At 33.8% G+C, this 22,931-nt stretch overlaps 1 protein-coding gene and 1 pseudogene across 3 annotated transcripts; one reads left to right on the top strand and one right to left on the bottom strand.

The window, feature by feature from the left end:
• The first annotated feature begins 563 nt into the window (after nt 1–563).
• LOC145623249 (alpha-N-acetylglucosaminidase-like) lies at nt 564–9,986 on the top strand (annotated as a pseudogene). The gene is made up of 16 exons (XR_014109830.1): nt 564–867; nt 1,819–1,892; nt 2,009–2,220; nt 2,840–2,961; nt 3,513–3,598; nt 4,674–4,768; nt 4,935–5,016; nt 5,226–5,332; nt 6,321–6,351; nt 6,925–6,982; nt 7,521–7,571; nt 8,023–8,132; nt 8,207–8,309; nt 8,409–8,499; nt 8,751–8,861; nt 9,553–9,986. The product of XR_014109830.1 is annotated as an alpha-N-acetylglucosaminidase-like (transcript).
• A 346-nt stretch (nt 9,987–10,332) lies between these two features.
• Nucleotides 10,333–16,390, bottom strand: LOC145623265 (uncharacterized). 2 transcript variants are annotated; one of them, XM_081676463.1, is made up of 10 exons: nt 16,175–16,390; nt 15,473–15,742; nt 14,764–14,816; nt 13,817–13,874; nt 13,591–13,636; nt 13,283–13,381; nt 13,034–13,102; nt 12,740–12,944; nt 12,068–12,201; nt 10,333–11,780 (listed from the first exon to the last, which is right to left on the bottom strand). In XM_081676463.1, the coding sequence occupies exons 6-10, from the start codon at nt 13,346–13,348 to the stop codon at nt 10,662–10,664; spliced, it is 1,593 nt and encodes a 530-aa protein (XP_081532589.1). In that variant the 5' UTR covers nt 13,349–13,381; nt 13,591–13,636; nt 13,817–13,874; nt 14,764–14,816; nt 15,473–15,742; nt 16,175–16,390; the 3' UTR covers nt 10,333–10,661. The 2 variants fall into 2 exon arrangements, with proteins under 2 accessions (XP_081532589.1, XP_081532590.1); XM_081676464.1 differs by having other exon boundaries at nt 14,764–14,806.
• Nucleotides 16,391–22,931: the final 6,541 nt, after the last annotated feature.

Below are 22,931 nucleotides of genomic sequence, written 5' to 3'. Positions count from 1 at the left end.
GCTCAGCTCTTAATTTATATCTAATGATATTGCTAATGATATAAAACCAAATTTCATTCTTTTAAGCTCTTATTACAACGACAACAACAACAACAACAACAACAACAACAACAATAATAATAATAATAATAATTGAAATAATAATACTAATAATAATAATCAATAAATAATAATAATAATCATCAATAAATAATAATAATAATAAATAGTATATGTGTTTAAAATGTTTAGAGGTTTCAAGTTTTTAATATATTTTCCATACATTTTATAATATATTTTCCATACATTTTATAATTATAATTATATAGTATATTTTTCGTAAATATTTTAATATGTACATTTGTATATACACATATGTATAGTAATAAATAATCAATAAATAATCAAAGATCACTAATTCGTAGTTAAAAATCACTAATTAATAAGTTCAGTTCAGCTCAGCTCAATTCAATTCAGTTCAGTTCAGTTCAGCTGAGTTCAGTCAATCGGAACAGACCCTTAGTACTTGTGAAAAAAAAATACAGAGTACTTTTAAAAGACAGAAAAAAAGGGACCAACTTCAATCATTTTTAACGTTGACCAAAGAGGATAGAATTTGAGAAACGCAGCTTTGAATTCAATTGAATGTTAAAAATTCCCTAATAAATCATGAACAAAATCAAGTTATTGCTTCCGATATTAGCTCTGCTTTTGATTTTCCTAACATGCGATTCATCTCAACATTATCCAGAAGAAATTAGGTCTGTAATCAACCGTTTAGATTCTCAACGATCATCTCCAACTATCCAGGAAAATGCAGCTAAAGCCCTTCTTCATAGATTGTTGCCTTCTCACTCTTCCTCCTTTATTTTCAACATCATTTCAAAGGTATCATCTTTTTTTAGCTATTTCTTTTCTGGGTTTGATTTGCATGTATTTTCTACTTTAAGGGATTTGACTATGATTGTCTTTTAATTCTTTATCATTTTGTTAGCTTTATTAATATTTTTTTTTTTATGAAGTTAAAGGCTATATTAGTTTGAATGGGTGTTTTGCATTATGTCAAGTTTTTATTTTAATTATAAATTTGTGGGTTTTGTAGGTTTGGATTTTGGTGCTTGTTGTTTGAGATTGTGTTCTTTAATCAAATGTAAATATTAAGGTTTTATTGTTGATATTTATAAGTTTGTTCAATTTTATGACCAATGTACCTGCGAATTTGGTTCGAAATGAGTGTATCGATCCCCCGAATGTGCTTTGTCCTCCGCAGCTTCTTTGATGCCTTACCATTTTTGGATAATTTAGTTTTGTTGTGTCTAATTTTGTTGCCAAGACTTTATGAAAGGGTGACTAGCCCTTTTATGTGAACTTGGAAGAGCAAGCTAAGTTGTTCTTAACTAGAGCTAGGCCGCGGGTTAACTGTTGGCATGTTTTTTTCAGCAGCACTTTGTCGTGAGCATCAATGGCTTCTTTCCTAATTGCGATTGTCACCAATCAATGTCATTAGTGGATGGCAAATATATACTCCAACTTCTTTGATTAAGTTGCTATGCCTGGGAGAACATACATTGTTCATCAAATTCATAAGAAGTTTCATCTTTGAATTTTACAGGTTGCATAATCTTTCACTGGAACTTATAATCCGTGAGATTTGCGTGTGCTTGGAATGCAAAAATGCGTTCTTTAGCAGTCTGGTTGTCTACATGCATGTGTGACTAAAGTCGTATGCATTTACCTAAATTTTTTTGCCATCTATAATGCTTCGCAAATAGTGTGAGGATTGCAATATTATTGCTTAAACACATATTGTGCTTACAAAATCTTATTTTCCTGTAGTAGGATGTTTGTGGTGGAGACAGTTGCTTTAGGGTTGAAAACTACAACAAGTCAAGCAGGCATGAGCCGCAGATAGTGTAAGTAAAACATAATAATTGCTGTTAAATGTCATCACAATCGTTAGCTATCCTGTCATCCTTCTCCCTTTTTTTCCTATTGGCATGACATCTGAATGTGCTGATTCATCTTTCAGGATTAGGGGCACCACCGCTGTTGAAATAGCCTCTGGCCTTCACTGGTACTTGAAGTATCTGTGTGGTGCACATATATCATGGGAGAAGACTGGAGGTGTTCACATGGCTTCTATACCAGATCCGGGATCACTTCCTTTAGTAAAAGATGGGGGCTTGGTCATGAAACGTCCAATTCCTTGGAATTATTATCAAAATGTTGTTATTTCAAGTTGTGAGTGTTATTCTTCTATCCCGACTTTTATCTCCTTGTTATTTCTGCTGTTGTCATCAATATTTCTGTAGATTTGTTTGCATGCCAATGCTACAAATTTAGAACATAAACTTTCTTATTATTGAGAGTAAAAGGTAATTTTTTTTTTTTTTTTCTTTTTCTTTTTGGATCTCATTCTGCCGCATTCTAAAAAGATAGCAAATTTCCTGTAAATAGCTGTGGATGCATTTTAGCTTAATGCCTTTACCGCATTCTAAAAAGATAATGAATTTTCTGAAAATATTTGTGCATGCATTTTTGCTAATTGCCTTTTACTAATAGTGGAAGTCTCACACCAAGTCTATAAGTAGCAAATAATTATTGAACCTCAAAAGATTGTATAAAGTATTTAAGTGATTAGTTGGTTGACATTGTTAACTGAGACAATAGTCACAATACCTTAGTTATAGCCTTTTTTAGGCGTGTGAAAGTCTAAATGAAAATTCTTCTAATTTTATCTCATTTTGTCTCTCATTTATTGTACCGTCTGCATAGTTTGCTACTTAATTTTCAGTATTCTACTTTTACCTTCTTCAATCTTTCCATTTGTATTGCTTAAATTGGCATTCTGGTTTTGTAGATTCCTTTGTCTGGCGGGATTGGCAAAGATGGGAAAAAGAGATTGACTGGATGGCTCTTCAAGGTATCAATTTGCCTTTAGCTTTTACTGGGCAAGAAGCTATTTGGCAGAAAGTCTTTGTGGTAAGTCTTGGCATTATTCTCCTATTGCATTTAACTTACTGCATCATGTTTAGCATACATTTGAAGTTGTGCGTACATGTGAATACCTGATGATCAAAGACCATAAGCAAGCCAACTTGTAAGGGAATGTTGCATATAGCTACCTAAGGTAACCAACACTTTAACTTAAATGTATCTTTTTTGTATGGATGCTTGATAAATTGCATACCCATGTAATTTAAGTCATTGGTAGGTTGAGGACTTGAGGATTGATTGGGTTGTTGGCTATTGTGCTTCCTTTTTGTTTCACAATTTCACTGCCAAGATCCTTCACTACCAACACACGAATTACATAGCTAAACTCCCATGAGCTATGCATCAAATTGATTATTGGACTTTGAATGTTTAAACTGCTTTGAGTAATCGAAACGCCTTGTTTCTAACAATTCAAAGAATGGACATTTTAAAGTACGTGACTCATTATAGATTTGCGTAGAGAATCAAATTCAAACACAGTAGTACATAACTGTAATAATAGTTGTTTATACCTATTTCTACTTTTGTGGTTGCAGGACTTTAATGTTAGTAAAGATGACCTGAATGATTTCTTTGGTGGACCTGCATTCCTTGCATGGGCACGCATGGGAAACCTACACTGGTCAGTAAATAATTATAAATTATTGCAATATTTTCCTTTATCTCTATGCATATCAAGTATAAAGAAGTGCTCACTACAGCCTTGTACCTTGAGTGCTAATGTTTTGTTCAGGTTGGATATAACCTGCTACATCTACATATGTAACTATATTATTTGAAATCTGATTCATTTATCAATATATCAACCTTTTCTCATCTTAATAGGATATACTTTTCTTTTTTTTTTTTTTTTTTTTTTTTTTTGAATGGAATAGGGAGGGGTGATTTCATTAAATAATTGTAGTCATTCGGCACTTACAATCATCCCTTAAGAGATCTAAATTCTCAATACAAGAATGAAACACCCCTAAACTAATGGCATCGCTTATGACTGCTCCCGGATAATTTTAGATGTCTTTGCATCGTTCTTGATGGAGCTCTATTGATGTATAGTCACAAAAGTGATAAAACTTGATTGATAGCCTTTTCTTTCTTTCTTTTTTTCCTGATTTTATTTTTTTATTTTTTTTTATTTTTTAATTTTATGTGTAAGATGTCGCGTAAAGGTCTATGACTAGATTTTGTGCTATCAATGAATTGCTTCTTCCAGATCAAACATTCACTTCTCTTCATAATCATGGAAAGTTGTTTGGGCACTCAATTTACATAAGCGATCCTTTTTTATATAAAGAAACAACTGGTCAAGTTATCCTCACAGAGTAACCAAAAAAAAATTATTCCAATTTATTTGTATCTCCCCAGTAGAATAGTCCTTAAAACCCCTTGCTTCCTTTATTGATAAAGATGCTAACAATCAAGTTACATAAATATTAATTGGAAGAACTAAATACAGATAGCAGATTAAGTGTGCTGTGAGGCTCTGGTTGAATGGTATCTGGTGGGGCATCTTTATACGTAGTAGACTGTATGTTCATCTTGACCTTAATTATATTTTCTTAATTATTAAAGTAGCAGTATAAATATAATTTTGTATCAGCAATTTTTCTGATAAAGAGCCAAGGTAAATGACATGGATCCGATACATACATATTATCCTTAATCTCTAACAGCCATTTTTATTTTTTTTAATGCAACAGCTAGGGTGGACCATTGTCGCAAATTTGGTTGGATCATCAATTGGCCTTGCAGAAGCAGATATTATCCCGGATGTTGGAACTAGGAATGACCCCAGGTATAATTCAGCTAATCCCATATTTTGCCAGTTCCCAATAATTAAAAAATAATAATATTTTCATCAACAGTTGATGTATGTTTATTATAGTATGCCTACTGTCAGATACAATTACGATTGCAAGTTGTTCCAATTACAGTATTTTATTTTTTGTTTTTTATTTCAGTCTTGCCTTCATTCTCTGGAAATGTACCTGCAGCACTGAGATAAATCTATCCCTCATCAAATATAACCAGGCTGGGGAATTGGTATTCACTTCTCTTGCTTCTTCTCCATATATCTTATGCAATAATTTAAGTGCTTCCTCTGTTCTACCTTCGTTTTCGACTTACTTTCCCCTTTTCATCCACTTTTCTGAGTTACACTCTCTCCATTCCCTTGTTGTAAATTTTATTTCATTTTTTTTTTTTTATCAAAAATCATTTCCTATTTCACCATGTCTTGTTCTTTTTTACAGGAATACAGTTAGTGGTGACCCCAGATGGTGCTGTACTTTTCTTTTAGATCCTTCTGATCCATTATTTGTTAAGCTGGGCAAGGCATTTATTAAGAACCAGTTTAAAGGTGAACTTCATGTTTCTAACTTTACAAAATATCATTTGTTAGACATGCATGATGATAGCATGACATAACTTTCGTGTTTCTTTAATGTTTAGAAACTTCTTGTATGGTTGTATATTTATGTGGGGGGAAAAAAACCTATGAGGTCTCAGAATATTACTTTTGAGAGACATACACGCAAAGATCCTGTGTTTTTAACAAATTACAAAGTTGTACATATGCTGCTTTGAGAATCATTAGTATTCGAAAATGATTGAACTCATAGAATTTATAATAAATTAGAAACTAGAAATGTCTCGTATGGTAATATATTTTTGCAGATATATGGGGAAAAAAGTTTATAAGTCTTAGAAAGGTACTTTAAGAGGGACGTACACATAAGGTCCTTGTGCTTATGCAACAGTCTACAAAGCCATATTTTTGTGAGCAAGAAGTGATTGGTACACCTTGAAAAAGACGTAGAAGTGGCAAAACTGCTAGGGGATCACCCCCTTTTAATGATATGACATGCCCATTATGAACTTTGGCAGAAATGCAATTTGGTGTTCATTCAGCCCACACAAGCAGTTGTTGGTCTCTTATGTCCATGTATCTATGGGCCAAAGGATTATGGGAATTAATCGAAGGATCATGTTGAAGCTGAGTTAGCTCAGATGATTGACTGGATTACATTGGTTTTTATTTCAATATTCAGTTCTAGCTGTACAATTCATGTATGCTACCAAAAACCTGATTGATTAATATGCAATGAAAATATTGTCTGAGAAGTTCCAAAACGGTTGATTACTTTTGGGAAGTTCACCCTGAACTTGATCGGACAAATTTGTTAAATGTGTACTTAATAGTGAACATTCTTTCTGTGCTGATGGATGGGTACTTAATATAATAGTACAGTTGAAGAACTGTCTCGATGTGTTTGTTTTATCAGTCATTGCTTTCGAACTTCAATTAAATGATGAACTTATTAGTTTTATCCTTTCTCCTTTTACAGAATATGGAGATGTGACTAACATGTACAACTGGTAAATGGGCATTTAAATTTTGTAAGTCCAGTTTTTCTATGAATCACTTAGTAGTAGTCCACCTGGTCCTTAACGTTGATTATGCAGACGCTATATGCTTGAGTTTTAGGTAGTTGCAATTTCGCATTACTCTCTTCTAAGTGCTATCATGAATTGTTGACGTTCCAACATGTCTTTGCTACTTAAGTTCGTGCCTGTATGTTTTATTAATGTGGAGTCCACAGGCTATTCATGGTCAAAAATCCAAGCAAGTATGCAACCCACGTGGTGGGCTTTAAATTGTTTGTGTTAAGTATTTTCTTAAATTCTTTATTTAAACATGTTGGCTGCAAGTTTATAATGGTTATAGTATACTAACAATCACACACACACATAAATGCAATTAACACATTTTATAATTATTAGATGATCAGAGGAAATATTGTTTGCTAACTATTTCATTCTTGAATGTTTTACTGCTAGTTGGTACTATGAAATTGTATCTTTGCTCTTTTAATGACTTGACATGGACAGTGACACTTTCAATGAAAACTCTCCACCCACTGACGACCCAACTTATATATCATCACTTAGGGCTGCTGTTTATGAAGCTATGGTCAAAGGTGATAAGTATGCTGTGTGGCTTATGCAGGTAATATAATTCCCCCCCTTTTCCTTGTTCCAGTCCCTCCTTGTCTGGATGATATTGTATTGATTGCTGAAATTAGAGCAGATTTATAATGACGGACAAGGATGTAAAGGCTTGAGTATTAAGCAACACTTTTCACATACTTAATGCAAGAATAAGTTTGTTCTTTGTTTGACTCCTCTTGGTAATGTTCAATCATCCATGAAATGTATCAACTAAAACATATATCCCACTTTGTGTATCTGGAATCAATTGAGAAACGTAATTATAATTAAATCCATTCCCCCCCCACCCTCTTTTTTTTTTCCTATCTACTGTACATGGTATGTTAAGCCTTCACATCCAATCCAGGAAAGACTGATGTCATGTGTTTTCTTTTGGGAAAGAAATTAGGAAATGGAGTTATTGATAGTTTACCAATTCTATGGGCACTTGTTATCCGAGTATTTCAACATGTAGTCTTAAATCGATTGTATGTAAATTTCAACATCATCAAAGGCTCATTTGTTAATTATATAATCCAATGTTTATTTCTTTGTAGGGATGGCTCTTCTATTCAGATTGGAATTTTTGGAAGCCTCCTCAAATGGAAGTATGTTCTTGGCTCTTCTTTCCAGTTTTAACCTCAAAACCCTGATAAAATTTGGCTGTTGATAGCCTGATACCATTTTTGTCAGTACTTAACATACTAGGAAAGGAAGCAACCCTTTTATTTTTTATTTTTTGCACCAGTCATTTTAGTTTTTTTCTCAATATAAATGAGTGGTTAGGCAGAACTAACCTACTCAGGCATGGGATCAGCCTTGGAAATTAGACCAGCCTCCTCCCCCCTCTCAAAAGAAAAGGTTATGTTTTTGCTATTTTCTCCTTTATAAAGGTTAACTTTCATTCATTTATTATTGGATGATCAGTTATGAACTTTATGACTCTAACTTGCACTATCGGTCCTTAGCATATTGAATTCTTTGTTGTATCAAACCAAAAGATTTCATTCTTGATGTCTCCTCTGTGTGAAATTTGACACAAGCTTCTTTTCAATGTAGGCTCTCCTCCATTCTGTTCCCAAAGGGAAAATGGTAGTTCTTGATCTATTTGCTGAAGTTAAACCTGTATGGGAAACATCGTCTCAATTCTATGGCACTCCTTATGTCTGGTAAATAAACTAATTTCAGTGGGTAAGTCATTATTATCAATAAATCGTAGTAATACTTGTACATTTGTTACCAGGTGCATGCTTCATAACTTTGGTGAAAATATTGAGATGTATGGTGTACTGGACTCTATATCTTCAGGGCCAGTTGATGCTCGAACTAGTGAAAATTCAACAATGGTACAATGTGATATGTTCACATACCTTCAGCTCTATGGATCAAGAACTGAAGTTTTTATGTGTTCTGATATTTTTTATTCTCATTAATGTTTCATTTAGGTAGGTGTTGGCATGTGCATGGAAGGTATTGAGCACAGTTGTTTATGAGCTCATGTCTGAGATGGCCTATCGAAATGAAAAAATTCAACTTGTAGGTGAATAGATGTGATTATATGATTGATATTTACTTGCAGATATTGGGTGCATATGAATACCTGATTACAAAATTGAATATAAATTGTATAGAAAACCCATATTTGAAGATAATTGAAATCTTAAAGTTCAATCAGTGTTATTTTTTTCCCCCCTGAAGAACTTTTACTTTTAATCTCATTATGATACCCATGTTTGACATGTGAGATATCATACAGTTAACCCTGGTGTAGAAACTTCTTACCACAGAACTGGATCAAAACTTATTCTCGTAGGCGCTATGGTAAAGCTATTCATCAGCTAGAGACAGCCTGGGAAATTCTTTATCACACCATTTACAATTGTACAGATGGAATTGCAGTAAGTTCTGTGACTTCTGTCTAGCTGATAGTACATGTGTCTTATTTCCTATTGATGTATGTTACTTCTTCACGCATCCTCATACATCAATGGCAGTTATCAATTCCTTTAAGGGTGGGTCGTTCTCTCTTGCTGTATTATTATGTTTTGGTCGTAAAAAATTGTTACTTTGACAAAGGGGAGTGGGTACCAATAAAATTTTGAGACACTGTACCTGTAGGTCGTAGCTAGACATTTAAAATGAAAGATTTGGCAGTTTGGGCAAAAAAAGTAATATGAAAGTCTGAAGGTATTATAAAACTAAGGCAAAACTACTGCTAAAAGTGCTAATACAATTTGTCTTGCATTATTCTTTGTCGATTGAGCTGAAAGAGTCATTATTGATATTAGTTTAGTATTGGATTGGAATTGGAATAACCTTTTTGTATTTGTAGAGAGTATAGACTGCAAATGTCTTATAATTCTTAGGCCCTTACCCTGCTTAGGCAGGAGTCTCATTTGAGGAACTCGGGTATTCATCATCATTTAATATTTTATCTTGTATATTTAAAAATGTTTAGATAAAAAAAAAATGAAAAACCTTTAATCTAATATGATGCTTGTATATTTCTTAGCAGTGTATGAGATGAATTCAAACTCATTTTTACTTTATTCCGTGTTTGTTAATTTAATTTTTTTGTCTTTGTTGCAGGACCACAACAAGGATTATATTGTTGAGTTTCCCGACTGAGATCCTGTAAACAACACGGCACTGGATGGAATAGGAAATTATCAGAATCACAATAGTTTCAATTCACACAGAAGCATGAGGCATATTTTCCTTACGTCGGGGCCTTCTCTGCCATCACCGCATTTGTGGTATCCAACTGAGGAAGTTATCAAGGCTTTACGTCTGTTTCTTGATGCTGGGAAGGATCTTGTTGGAAGCTCTACTTTTATGTATATGATTAAATTTTTTTTCTTTTTTTTCTTTTTTTTTTTTTTTTTTTTTTTTGAGGGGCGGGAGTGGGAGGATGTAAATTTTTTTTTTTTTTTTCTTCCGTAGAAAGTTATTCAACATAAGATACTTTTTCCCTATCAAAGCAAGGTGTATATAATGTTACTTGCATATTGCATTACATTTTAGCCATTTCCAAAATCATAGTAATATTCTCTTCAGTATATCTTTGAATCTAAATGTGGCTAAATTACACGTGGAATACTGGAGTTGGTCCTATAGCTCTACTACATGCATATAGATAATTTTTACTCATACTAACCTTTAGCATGGAGTATACAATAATTAATCAACTCATCAAACTTGAGTTGTGCTTATGTCTATACAAGTTGAATAGTTGTAAGCTTAGATTAACTTTGTCAAGCTTAGAAACTGTTTTTAATTGATTAACTAGTTGGCTCGAGTTATAAGTAACATGCAAGTACGAGTAGTGCTTAAGGGTACAACAAAAGTTTTATCGATGAATAATATATTTCCTCCATCCAAATTTATTTGGCCACTTTTCATTTTTGGTTGTCCTAACACTTTACTACTTAACAAAAATGATAATAAATATATCCTTTTTCAATCACAACAATGTGATCATTGATCGATCCTTTTTCGTCATTCATTCCAACACTTTATAATTTACTCAACTCTTTCAATCAACAATAAAATGGCCTCAAGGCTGCCACCAAAAAGGGGAAAAAGACAGAAAGAAAGAGCAAAAAAGGGTTGTTGCAGTGGGTATCATTATGAGAGGATTATTAGTGGTAAGATGGCAATATGCAATCACCTTAAGTATAAACTTTAGGTAACTGAGTCTATATAGTATAGGGTGATGTCATATGATGGTTTTCAAGATAGAATCCATGATTGTGGTTGGTGTATCCGCCAGACGCCTTCCCAAAGCTGATTTTAGATACATTTGGTGAGGGGCTGATACTATTCAGCTCCGGAGGCAGCTGAAATGCTGATTGCTGTCCATTTGTGGTAGAGCTGTTTTCAAAAACTTCACCCAATTTTCCCATACTCGACTTTGAATAAGGAAGATTAAAGTTAAATTGGCTGGGGATTGATGATGGATGCATATTAGTCACGTCCTCATATATTGCTGCTTTGGCGTGACCTGTAGAGGAAAGATGGTTGAACTTGGTTGCTTCAAATAATCCAGAACAAGATTTCACCTCACGAGTCTCTAAATTGTCATCTTCATAAGAACGCCCAACAAGATAGCTTGGACTTGGGATAGCCTGAACCTGATTCAAGTCAAAGTTGTTGCCAGCCTGAAATTGTTCCAAAATTGTCTCTTTCACAGCTGGAAGCATTGTATTCAGATGGCAGCTTAGCGTGCCACCATCTTTCAGCAGCACTCTTGGTCTTGCAAATTCAGTATTTTCACTGTCCTTGCTACTAGTGTGGGTTATGACATCCAATTCACCATAGTGATTTACGGAGATTTGGTTTTTAAGTTTATCTCCGCTAGCAATGGCAGAAATACTTTTATTGTTTTTCATATTACCTTGAGCTTGATCCCTTAAGACACAATCGCTTGTTCCCAGGCTCATACATGGGATGATAGATTTAATATCTACAAAACTTTTGGCCGATTTCTCTCCACTTGTGCTAACATCACTTGTTTTCCTTATGTCATTGGCTGTTTCAATGCCAATCACACGGTGAGATGCAGCAAGACTTGTGCTGGGTATGGTACCACATAACAAAGAGTTAGCAGGTTCTTTTTGAACAAGAGATGAGGCAGCAGGGGCTTGAGAATTGTGGGCAGAATAACTGTCCCAACCATTCATTTGAGACCTACTACTGGAGGAGGATTGCATCCATAGTCCTTGCAATTTATTTTTTGCAACTCTATGAGCAGTAGGTCCCAAATTTCTAGCAAATGACATAAAGCTTTCTTTGTATCCAGACTCTTCCAGATTTTCCTGCAAACAGAAGATATAAACTCACTCACCCAAAAGGGAGAAGAAATAAGGGTGTCTCTAGAGTGAATGCACAAACAAATGACCTTGGCTTCATATTGAAATATAAAGAGCAACATAAATTGACAAACGAGCAACACTGATAGGCATCTATGCCCATCTAGCTAATACTAAAAATCTAAGATAACCACTTAATGCAGCCAGCTGACGAATCTTTTCATAACCTCTGCTTTCTCAAAACTAGCTAATATGGAAAATAGGTAGACAGAGACATAGCAATAAAACCTTACAGGTATGAGTGGTTTTGTGCCACAAAATAGTGGTGAAACAGCTGAACTTGTTTCATCAAACAAGCAAATCCAAGGTTTGTATGTAGAACGCCGATCAATTCCAGAAAAGGAAGTTTTTCTTTCTTTTCCAAAACCTGTCTTCAAAGAAGAGATGTTACTTAGATGATGCATCAACTAAGGGCTTGTTCTCATAGAATGAACTCAGCTGAACTGAACTAAAATAAATATTTTATAAGAGAAGGAAATTAGGAGCTGGACTGAACTGAGCTGAGCTGAAAATAAACGTATGAGAACAGGCCTTAAGACTGTAGAGAATTTTCTCATCTAAGGAGCTTACAAATTAAAGATTTCTGCCAATTTCTGTTAGAGTGCATGCTTTTATGCTCAATAAGCTATAAAATTTCTTTTTCCTTTTTTTCCCCCTTTTCCTGCTTTTCATGTTGATGGGTGTAGGTTCCTATAGGCACACAATGCCCTGAACACTAAACTAAAAGCTATAAAAGAAAGAAAGGCTTATGACATCACTTCTTTTTGTTTGAAGTACAAATTCCTTTAAAAAGTTGATGTATAATCTCATTGACTTGACCAACTAAAAGGGTTTTTCCTCTACTTGAGGTTAAAACATTAACAATCCCCAAAATCTCAACTAAGTACTTATCAATAATGACTGACCTTTACGACCAAGATCAGTATGCATGCTATTGGATCCCAAGTCCCTTGCTAGTTTCCCGGATGAGCCAAAAGTCAAACCACTATGTTCACCACCAAACTTTCTACCTGATCTTCGCCTTATTGCAGTGAAGTCCATTTTGAAATTTTTAGGATCCTTTTTCAGGACAAAAAAAATATTTTTTGCTAAATCCTCCAAAGCACGTGCCTAGGAAATTCAACTTTTCGTATCACAACATGAGGAAAGTTATAATATTATAATCAGCACTTTCTAAAATACAAAATATAAGAGCTAACCTGTCTGAAATACACAGTAGATGATGAATTAAAATGCATAGCATTCCCAAATATCAAATATACATCATGCTGCAAAGAACAATGACAAGTCAGATGACATTCAAATGTCTGCATTAAAAATGAGATAATTTGGGTAGATCACACACGCGCGCGCGCGCGACACAGGCACACCCACGTGCACGCACGCACAACGGCACAAGCATACGCACATGCATTCAATAAGACATTGTACTTATGGAGATATCAGACCTCAAACTGCTGAATATTCTTGTACATGCCTTCATGAAGTTTAGCTCTCATTGTGCCAAAATCCATTGGTTCTTTGATAATTTCATAGTACTCTTCGACCTGAAGATATTTTGGAAAATGACACTCTTATGACATATGTAGAAAACAAGAATAATATTACTACATTATTATACTCCCTTCGTATCTATTATAAGTTGTGCATTGGCACATGTACCAGTCAAACTAATGCACTTATTTAGATATAGTGGAGTATTAATCAATAACCAAAATTGATGGGTTCAAACATGATGATAGAAAGGGTAGCTAACCTCACTAGGATCCACCGGCTCTGCAAATATATCATATGTATCTTTCCTGAAATATGAGAGTTGTTTTTTTTAAGGTTATGGAATTTGATAGGTACTTTGAACATTTTACAGCCCGATTTGCCTTTTGTTTCAAAAATGCAAGTAAAACTAAAAGTACACAAAGAGGATAAAAGATAAGACATCTAGCTTTATAGTGATACTACTATGTGCAAGTAATTGAGCTTACCTTTGCAATGTGTCAAGGACAAGCTCAAGGCTACTTTTATCTGGTAACCCAGACTCATCTGCATATTGGAAATACAATTTGCTCGTTAGTATAAGCTTTGAATCTTTTTAGCCCACTAGGGTTAGAAAGTGAAAGTTCTTTACTTTATCTTCCAATGTGTGACACATAATCCTTACATGCTAGCACTTAATGATCTTCCCCTTGAACAATACAGATAGATTCACACTCAGACCTGACAAAGCCAAGCTCTAAGGAGACACCAACATATGGGCCTTATCGGCACAAGCCCTATCAGAGGGTGCGAACAATCCAACCAAACCTAGCTCAGATACCAATTTATTATAACAATGGAGAGAAAAGAGACAGAACCCACACACTGTGCCCAAAGTGAGATTTTGTCCTAAATCCAATTGGCAATGTAAGAGTAGCCTATTTGGGTTATAAAGTGAAAAATCTTTATCTTTCAACATGGGGCACATAAAACTCACACAATTGCACTTAATGATCTCCCCCCTCAAGTGTGAGACCATACACTCACCAAGAAATGAACACGTAGTAATAAACACCCAAAGCCAAGCTTTGAGGAAACACCAACAAATGGGCCTTATTGGCTCAACACAAATGGTGTCAAACAGTTATTTAGAGGCTGGGGCAATTAGAACGAATCAATGTAAATTATGTAATAATATGATCTGTACTCTTATGCTGTGGCTTTCTTTAGACTATATAAAATAGTGTATCTATAGATCTGGATCAATTTATGAGAAGCATCGGAAGCAATAGCTTACTCTCGAGATTTGAAAATTCAAGGCCTATTTGGATTTATAGATCTTACAGACAATGTAACTACATGCAACATAAGTAAAGTGACAACCATGTCTGTTTACTTAGCTTTGGGCAAGGGCATACAAATTACTTTAGGTGGCAGGAGAGAAACATAGTCTTACCATCTTTTGAATGATCATCGCAATGATTTGGAGCTCTTTCACCCTGCTCATGGCTTATAGAAAATCAAAAATTGTAATCACTAAATAAGTTATATAAAGCGAATGCATAATATAAAATTCACGAACATAAAAGTGAGTAGAATCAAAGCATCAGTTTGGCTGATTGTAATTCAATATGATTAATGTACAAGATTATGCAATGGCACAAAATAGAATTCGCGAAATATGTTAATAAATAAGGCCCTGTTTGGTTTGATGTAAAATGTTTTCATAGAAAATGAATTTTCCATTTTTTCCCATTTTCCTTTGTTTGGTTTGTTAAAGAGTGGAAAACAATTTTTCAAGGGTGGAAAATTCCATCCTTAATCATGGAAAACATTTTCCTTTTAAAAACAAAGGAAGCCACATTTTCCTCTCTCCTCCTTACCTCTTTTTTTTACTTCCCTCTCATTCATCCTTACATTTCCACTCTTATTTTTTATTTTTCTTGGACTTTTCTTGTATGCAACCAAATAAAGGAAAACTAATTTGCAATTGTGTTTTTCCTTGAAAATATGTTTTCCATAAAAACTAATTTTCCATTGAAAATGTTTTACATTAAACCAAACGGGGCCTAAAAATGATAAAGAAAAAGAGTGCTTGATATCTAAAAGATAATAACTAATATTGTTGTATTATGTGTATATGTGTTGATAGAGCTAGTAGTTACCTGTTGAGTGGAAGTGGAATTTTTAGAGACTGTTTGAGTTCAAGCTTAGCACAAGAGCGTGAACGTGAGTCAAGTTTCTTGTCGTCGCCTTGTTCACGATCAGAATCACATGATGGTGGTAAACGGAGATGATGCTTTGATGTTGTTTCCCTTGATGCTTTGATGTTGTTTCCCTTCTGAGATGAAGCAGAGATTGAGCCAAATAGTCTGGGGCTCCTTCTCCTTTCTCCATCCCCAAAGTTGATGACTCTCCTCTTTTGTCCACCTCTTCTGCATAAATTGGATTTGTGTAATGTCATGATATACCCCAACTATTATTGACTAGCAGATAAATCAACATGAATATGAAGTTGTGTTTTTTATCATCTCATCTGATTAATCTCAATTTTGGCTTAAATTCATTGAAATTGACCACATACTTGCATTTCAAAAGGTAGCTGCTAATCACAATTATGAAATATGAGTATAATGTATAGATTAAAGAAGCAATTTGTGCTATATGTTGATAATCACCTGGACATCTCATGAAGCTGACAAACTATGATTACAAACGACAAAGCAATAGAATTATACCAAGTATTTATCATGTGAATGAAAAATAATATACTTGATTGATTTTGTATTTATAGCAAATGAAATCATAACAATCAACAGATTAAAAATAAAAGATTTTCCATAAAAAGAAAATTAAAGATTATGCACCTTCACACTTGAATTTGAGGATTGAGAATGCAAATTGGGGGATTTTGATTTTAATTTGCTCACCCAAATTGGGAGATTCTTTTGAGGAAGTTCTGAATTGGTAAAGTCATTAACCCTTGATATCTCTTCTCTCTCCTCACTATATATTTCTTGATATGGCTACGAATATCTTATGGAGTTGTGGTAATTGACTAATATAGTAATAGATGACAACTTACTAAATATACCATAATCATTAACCAACACCTTTCCCCTCCATTCCAAAGCACAACTATATCTATAGGGAAAATACTGGTTGATCTTCATGATGAACATAATTTATCAATCAGAGGGCTGATAGTGTCTTTTCATTCATTAAGTCAAGGATAGTATTGTCATTGGACATGTTCAGTGGCGGATCCAGGATTTCTAATGAGGGGTAACATTGAGCAATAAGAAGAAAATAAAATATATAAACGAGTTATTATACATTTTGTATACATTATCAATTGATAATTAGCTTTAAAAATTTTAACATGTATTTTTACAAATATAGAAAAATTAATATTCTAATTGTCAATATAACACAATGATCAAATTAAAATGTATACTCCATATGTCCGATAAATTAATTACTTGTATATATATACTCTGCATCTATTATTCGTAAGGTTATAAACTATATGATAATTTATATTGGTATAATATAAATAAAATGAAATTATTTCTCGTATAAAACTAATTAGTAAATGTATTACTTACTAAATATGTGCATTGAAAAAAATAAAAAATGCAATTAAAATGTACAGAAATTCATCAAATAAAGGCCAAGGGTCTTAATATAAAGAGAATGAATAAGCTACTCATTTTATATAATCTTTTCTTTAGATTGGGTAACATGTACGATATTTAAAAAATAATTAAAGTTCTCTTTAAAAAAAATGATTAAAGTTTTTAAACAAATTTGTATTATTACTTAAAAAGCATAGATTTTACTATTTGAATGAAAGCCTTTAAAAAAAATGGACGAATACAAAATTAATTATACACACATAAACACATACAAGATACAACTAATACAAGTAGAAGAAAAGTAAAAAAAAAAAAACATAAAAACCCTAGCCTCCTCTCTCTCTTCTCTCTCCTAAACTCTAGCCTCCATTATCAATTTTGAAGGGGCTTCCATCGGATTTTACTGGTGGAAAGCCCCAATCTTCATTTTCTTTTTTCGAAAGACAAGGTTTTTTCGATCTCCTTCGAAAGACAAGGTTTTTCGGACTCCTTCGAAAGACAAGGTTTTATTTGTGTTTAATTTGGTCTCCGGTTGTGCGGGGCTACGATTAATTATGGCTCGAATTCGGGTTACGGAATCAGCATAAGAATTAACTTTCTCACAAAATTGCGAAGCGACGACGGATCCACTCAAAAAGTTGTATGAGACAACGAATCGAGTGCCGAATTGTTATATTTATGTATTTGGATTCTTAGCCCTTCCCTGATTAATTCTTGTTTGATTTTGTTAAATTCGTTTTCATTATTGTTAATTGTCAGTTGTAGATGTCGTATGGCTTTATTTAATGAAATTTAATGTTCTTTAGGACTTCTTTCAAAAAGTAGAAGAAAAGTAAAAAAAAAAAATAAAAAAAAAAAAGAAAAGAAAAAAAGAAAGAAAAAATAAATTCAAAAGAAAAAAGTTAAAAAAAAAAAACCCTAAGAGACCCGTTTTTATACAACCGGTCTCTTTTTGTTTAAAAGGGGAAGCGCGTTGGTCAGCAGGTCAGGTATTAGTTTGCTATGGAATAATCAAAGAGACCTGTTATTTCAAAAAACAGGTCTCTTTGATTAACAGTGTTATTTTCTTTTTTTTTTAGGGGTAGCAAGTGCTACCCCTTGTTACTACGTAGGTCCGCCTCTGGACATGTTCATATTGTCAGCTATGCACTATTGTGTTAGTTGAGGTTTGATAACGTTAACAACAAAGTTAGGGTCAAAGCCCCAAATCCCCACCCTCCTCCTCTCTCCTCTATCTCAAAGTCTCAACAATAATGGCGGGTGTGTAGTAGCTCTGGCGATGGAAGGTGTAGCGGTGACATTGTGACAGTGAAATTAGTGCTTGGCAACAACTAGCTAGCTATGACTCCGACAATGGTTGTTGGTGGTGTTCGTATTTAAATCGATCTCACATCCTCCAACGTCGGCAAGAATTATATCCAAACAAAGCTCCCTAGGCTAGTAATTCAAGGAAAAATGGTCACCCTTACCCTTTGGGGTTGATTAAGTCCTTAATTTCACCTTTTTTTTCCTAAGGTTTTCGTTTGATTTGGCGGCGAAGCTGCCGGAAATAATGGTTTCGGTGGTCGGTTTATTAGATGAAGCTTGGGCATGATGAAGATGGTGGTGTGGTAGCTTCAATGGAGGAAGCAGCTTGAACAGAATGAACACTACTATTGTTACCGTTAGTAAACAGAGTTAGGATAGACTTACGTTCTTAGTGATTAAGCGGCCGACGAAGCACAAGTATGAGCCGGCTAGTATGAGTAAGTACTAGATTGACAAAATATGTTAATCATGAAGATCAATTGGGCAAGCCCCCTATCTATATCTATATTATTATTAAAACTTTTGCCACATCATTTCTTTTCAACATTTAAACTTGCCACATAAGCAATTCATGTTAATGATGTTTCAATCATCTATAATAAACCATATAAATATGGGAACTTAGTAACAGTAACTTGTGGAGTTATTACATTAACACCCCCAAAATTAATGGAATTCCGAAATTGCCCTTTATTCTAATTGGTTGATGCTTCATGCTTGACAGCTTGAGTGCTTTCTCATCGACTTCCCTTACCTACTTCCTTAGCTCTCTTTCTTCTCATCTCAGAAAAAAGCTCAGAGTTTTAATGGAAACAGGCTAGGAGAGAGAAAATATGTTTTCCTTCAACAACGATGGCGATGAGCTCATAATTTCCATTGGAGCAGTTTCTGAGGTTAGTTTTTTTCTTTGAATTAGCTGATCAATTACCACTCCTCTCTTGTGAATTCGATTCCTCCAGTTTCGGTTCGAGATTTTGTTTTAATTTCCTCAATTAAAGCAGCTTCTTGAGGTAGGATCTCTATCCTTTTTATAATCATCTAATATCAATTTTGACAATCTTTTAACAGTAATCCTTTTTTGTGCTACGTTTCTTCGTTAAGCTTCTTAATTAATTTTCTCAAATTCGATTAATAACTCGAACTATTTTTAAATGAAGGAGTGGTGATGAAACTCTCAAGGATTTTCGCCCTTTTGATCTTAACCTAAAAAAAGGGAAAAAGAGGAGAGAAACTGTGATGAACGGCGCCGGAGGTAATGGTGTTGGGGAAGTTTCTGCCATCAATTTGATGAAACTCAGAAACTTATAAGGTCTTTTCTCTCCTTCAATTTGATGTGGTTATATAGAAATATGTAAAAATTGCTCATTTCTGGAAAATTAGGCTGTAATTTTTTTCTTGGGCTTTTGCCCAAATTCTTTAATTTAGATGTTTGTTTTTTAATCATCAAAATCTTTTCTCAATCTAGCATCGAATTAGGTTGTTATTGTACTTGGATTTGAAAATAATTATCAAGTTTGTTTGGAATTTTGAACAAATTAGGGTGTATTTTTATTTTTTTACTCGACTTTATACCGCCCTCCAATTTCAAGCAATTGCAAAAAATAACAAATTCTGGAAGTCTGTGTACATGACAGTGGAACAACAACCACACCAATTCTAATTACTCGGAATTGCCGATGATGTCCCTTGCTCACCAACCTCGTACTCTTTCATCAACACCCCGAGCTTGAAGTTGTTGCTTAAGATATTCGCAGGTTAGTGATTACTTCAATCAATACCATAAGAAAATCTCTTTTACCAACACCAACCTCGTACTCTTTCATCTCACTCCTACTGCATCTGTTAGTGAATCTAGAGTCTTCTTGATGATGAAGGGAGATTATGAGTACTTTTTTGAGTTTTTTTTTGTTTTTTGGTGTTGAGTTATGAAATTATGAGTGATTTTTGGAGGTGGGTTTTGTGTGTTTGTTTATCACAATCAATAATAATCAATTTGTGGAATTTGTTTTTGTATTGTCCAATTTCAGATTACTATTGATTGGTTGCTCTTGTAGGTTTTGGATTGGTTCAAATTTGGTGATGGGAGTCTATTTGTTTAAATCAATTACTGTGCTTGTTTCTAAGATTTATTGAGCTGATTTATAAAATTTAGTAATGATATGTCTGTCCAAAATTGATTAATGCTGCATTCTTAAATAGTTATTGCTTAATCCTGATGTTATTGCTTAATCCTTAGTGTCTGCTAGAACAAAGATCTTATACAACACATCTGATCTGCTCCTCTCCTTTTGAATTCAATCAAGATGAAATCCACTCAAAAAAGGTTGGTGACCTGCAACTACTGTTGTAATGTAGTTGAGAATTGACTTTGAAATAAACCTCTCTTACTTATGGTGTTGGTTTCATTAATTTGGTAGTTTGTTGTTGATAGTATTTGATGGGTTTGATGTTATTGATATGATTTCTTGTAGTCTAATCCGGAGAATACTGTCGGAATTCTGACTAAAGCTGGAAAAGGCGTTCATGTTTTTGTCACTCCCACCATTGATCTTGGAAAGATATTGGCTTGTATGCATGGTTAGTTTTCGATCAATCCTCCAATGCCTTCAGTTTTCACTTTTCAGTATCCTTTAATTCTTTGGCAGATATCTTTCTTTGTTCATTTATGTTTAGTCCATTTCTTAGGTTTTTTGGGTGTTTATTTTGATGGATTTGAATTCTGGGATTTGGGTTTTATTTATTTTATGGGTATTGTTGGATTTCTGTTTAGAGGGAAAAAATTGAATTTATTTGTGCAATTTGATCCTAAAGTGGTCATTCTACTCATAGTTAAATCTGGTTCCCCTTTGATTTATCAATTATCCATGTTTATTTTGATTTGAGTTTCTCTATTTTGATGAGAGTATTAGTGAGATTTGGGGAAACTGTTACTCATACAGTAACAATCGGTTACTAAAATTAGCTTTACCTTGAATTGAGAATTTATGTACATGCTGATCGATAGCATGGCTGATACTCCGTAATTGTATTTTATGAACTTTAATAAGTGAATTTTTAGTGTTGTGAATGTTATTAAATCTGTTAAGGTAGCTCAAAAGATTGGCATTTTTTTGCATTTTTTTTTGGGTTTATATATATTGTAAGTATGCTTTGTCAATTGTGGAAATTGGGGATTGTTTAGTAATGTATTCATTTTCAGAAAAAAAAAATGGATTAAGAGGGTTGCATTTAATTCTCATTTAAATCCAATTTTTTAGATTATGATTTGATTATTTTTGTTTTTTTTTTTATTTTTTATTATGATGGCTTCTTGGTTGCTGCGTGTGCCCCTTTTACAACTTTTATGTGGATTCCAGGAGCGTGTCAAAGAGGGTAGCTTTTCTCCATTACTTTCACATAAACCTAGCATTTAATTCTCATTTAAAAACACCAGTAGCTTAGCCTTGACTCCTTCTCTAATGTCTATCCTTTCAATCAGCTCATCAATCTTGGCATCATATTGCAATGGATGTTTTTCAGAACCAGGATTATTGTCTGAGATTTAAGCATTAAATATCTTGCAGGACTCTGCTAAAACAATTTTTAGGGAGGAGTTAGAAAAACGAAGAGGGGTCATGAGAGATACATGAAGCTGCAAGAACAAGGGAAAGCTGAGCAAGCAAATAAAGACTTAGGTTAGTTTTGGGATTATATTCTTACTTTTGCTGTCAAATACTTGTATTGATTGTATGTTTTGTCTGCACTTCTTAAAGAAGCAGGAAACAAATAATGTGCCTAGAGTAGATGAGCAGCTAGATAATCTGCTTGGATGAGCTTTGAATAACTTAATGTACGAGCTATCAAATTTGTTATAGAATTCTTTAAACTAAGCAAACCAACCTCCATAAATTTTATAGGCGATTAAATTTTATATGCTTAGTTTAAATATTTGCATACATCCTACTAACTTGATACATAAGGCTTCAGATCCCTTTTGCTTTGTGTTTGGGTTGATGAGTTAGAGGGAAGAGCCTGGGGAGATAATAAAGGCAATAGATATGTATTGCATTCTCTCTTTTGATTATAAAAAAGGGGAGGGTAATTAAAGGGGTTCATTTTTCTGACATGATACACTAAGCTACTCACAAGCGCAAGCCAGGAAGTTATGGGATAGACTTTATGAATTAGCTTAAGCTACACACATAAACATCAGAAAGGCCGAGTCTATGTTATATCAGTTTTGGTTTATTTCTTTGCTTTGTTTTCTGATGTGTATGTAGGTTAGTGTTTTTTTTTTTTTTTTTTTCATTATATTGTGCCTTGTGTATATAAGTCTAGGCCATGCTTTGCCCCAGCGCTCTATAGCAGATTAAGTGTATAAGCTGTATCAGTTTTTGCATATGCCTTCATCATCATTTAGATTTCTTAAATTTATGTCCGCAAGTTAATACATTTGTTCTTTTTTGTTTGCTTATCTCTGTAACTAATATATCTGCAGGTTAATAATTTCGTGGTTACAAATATCTCTTAATATGGGTGACTTTCAGAATGCTCAACTACGTGTAGGTCTCTTTTGTATGAACTTCAGGTATAATACAAGCTAATAGTTTATTGTGTTTTCATCCGTGATTAGCTCTATTTTTTTTATTTATTCTACTGTTTTATTCAGATAATTTGGGATGAGGTGGGCAAGGCTGAA

The sequence above is a fragment of the Chenopodium album genome, chromosome 3 (assembly GCF_948465745.1).
Source record: "Chenopodium album chromosome 3, dcCheAlbu1.1, whole genome shotgun sequence".
Classification (NCBI taxonomy): Eukaryota; Viridiplantae; Streptophyta; class Magnoliopsida; order Caryophyllales; family Amaranthaceae; genus Chenopodium; species Chenopodium album.
Note: the sequence above shows the minus strand (reverse complement) of the source record. Positions and strands in the feature narration are given on the sequence as shown.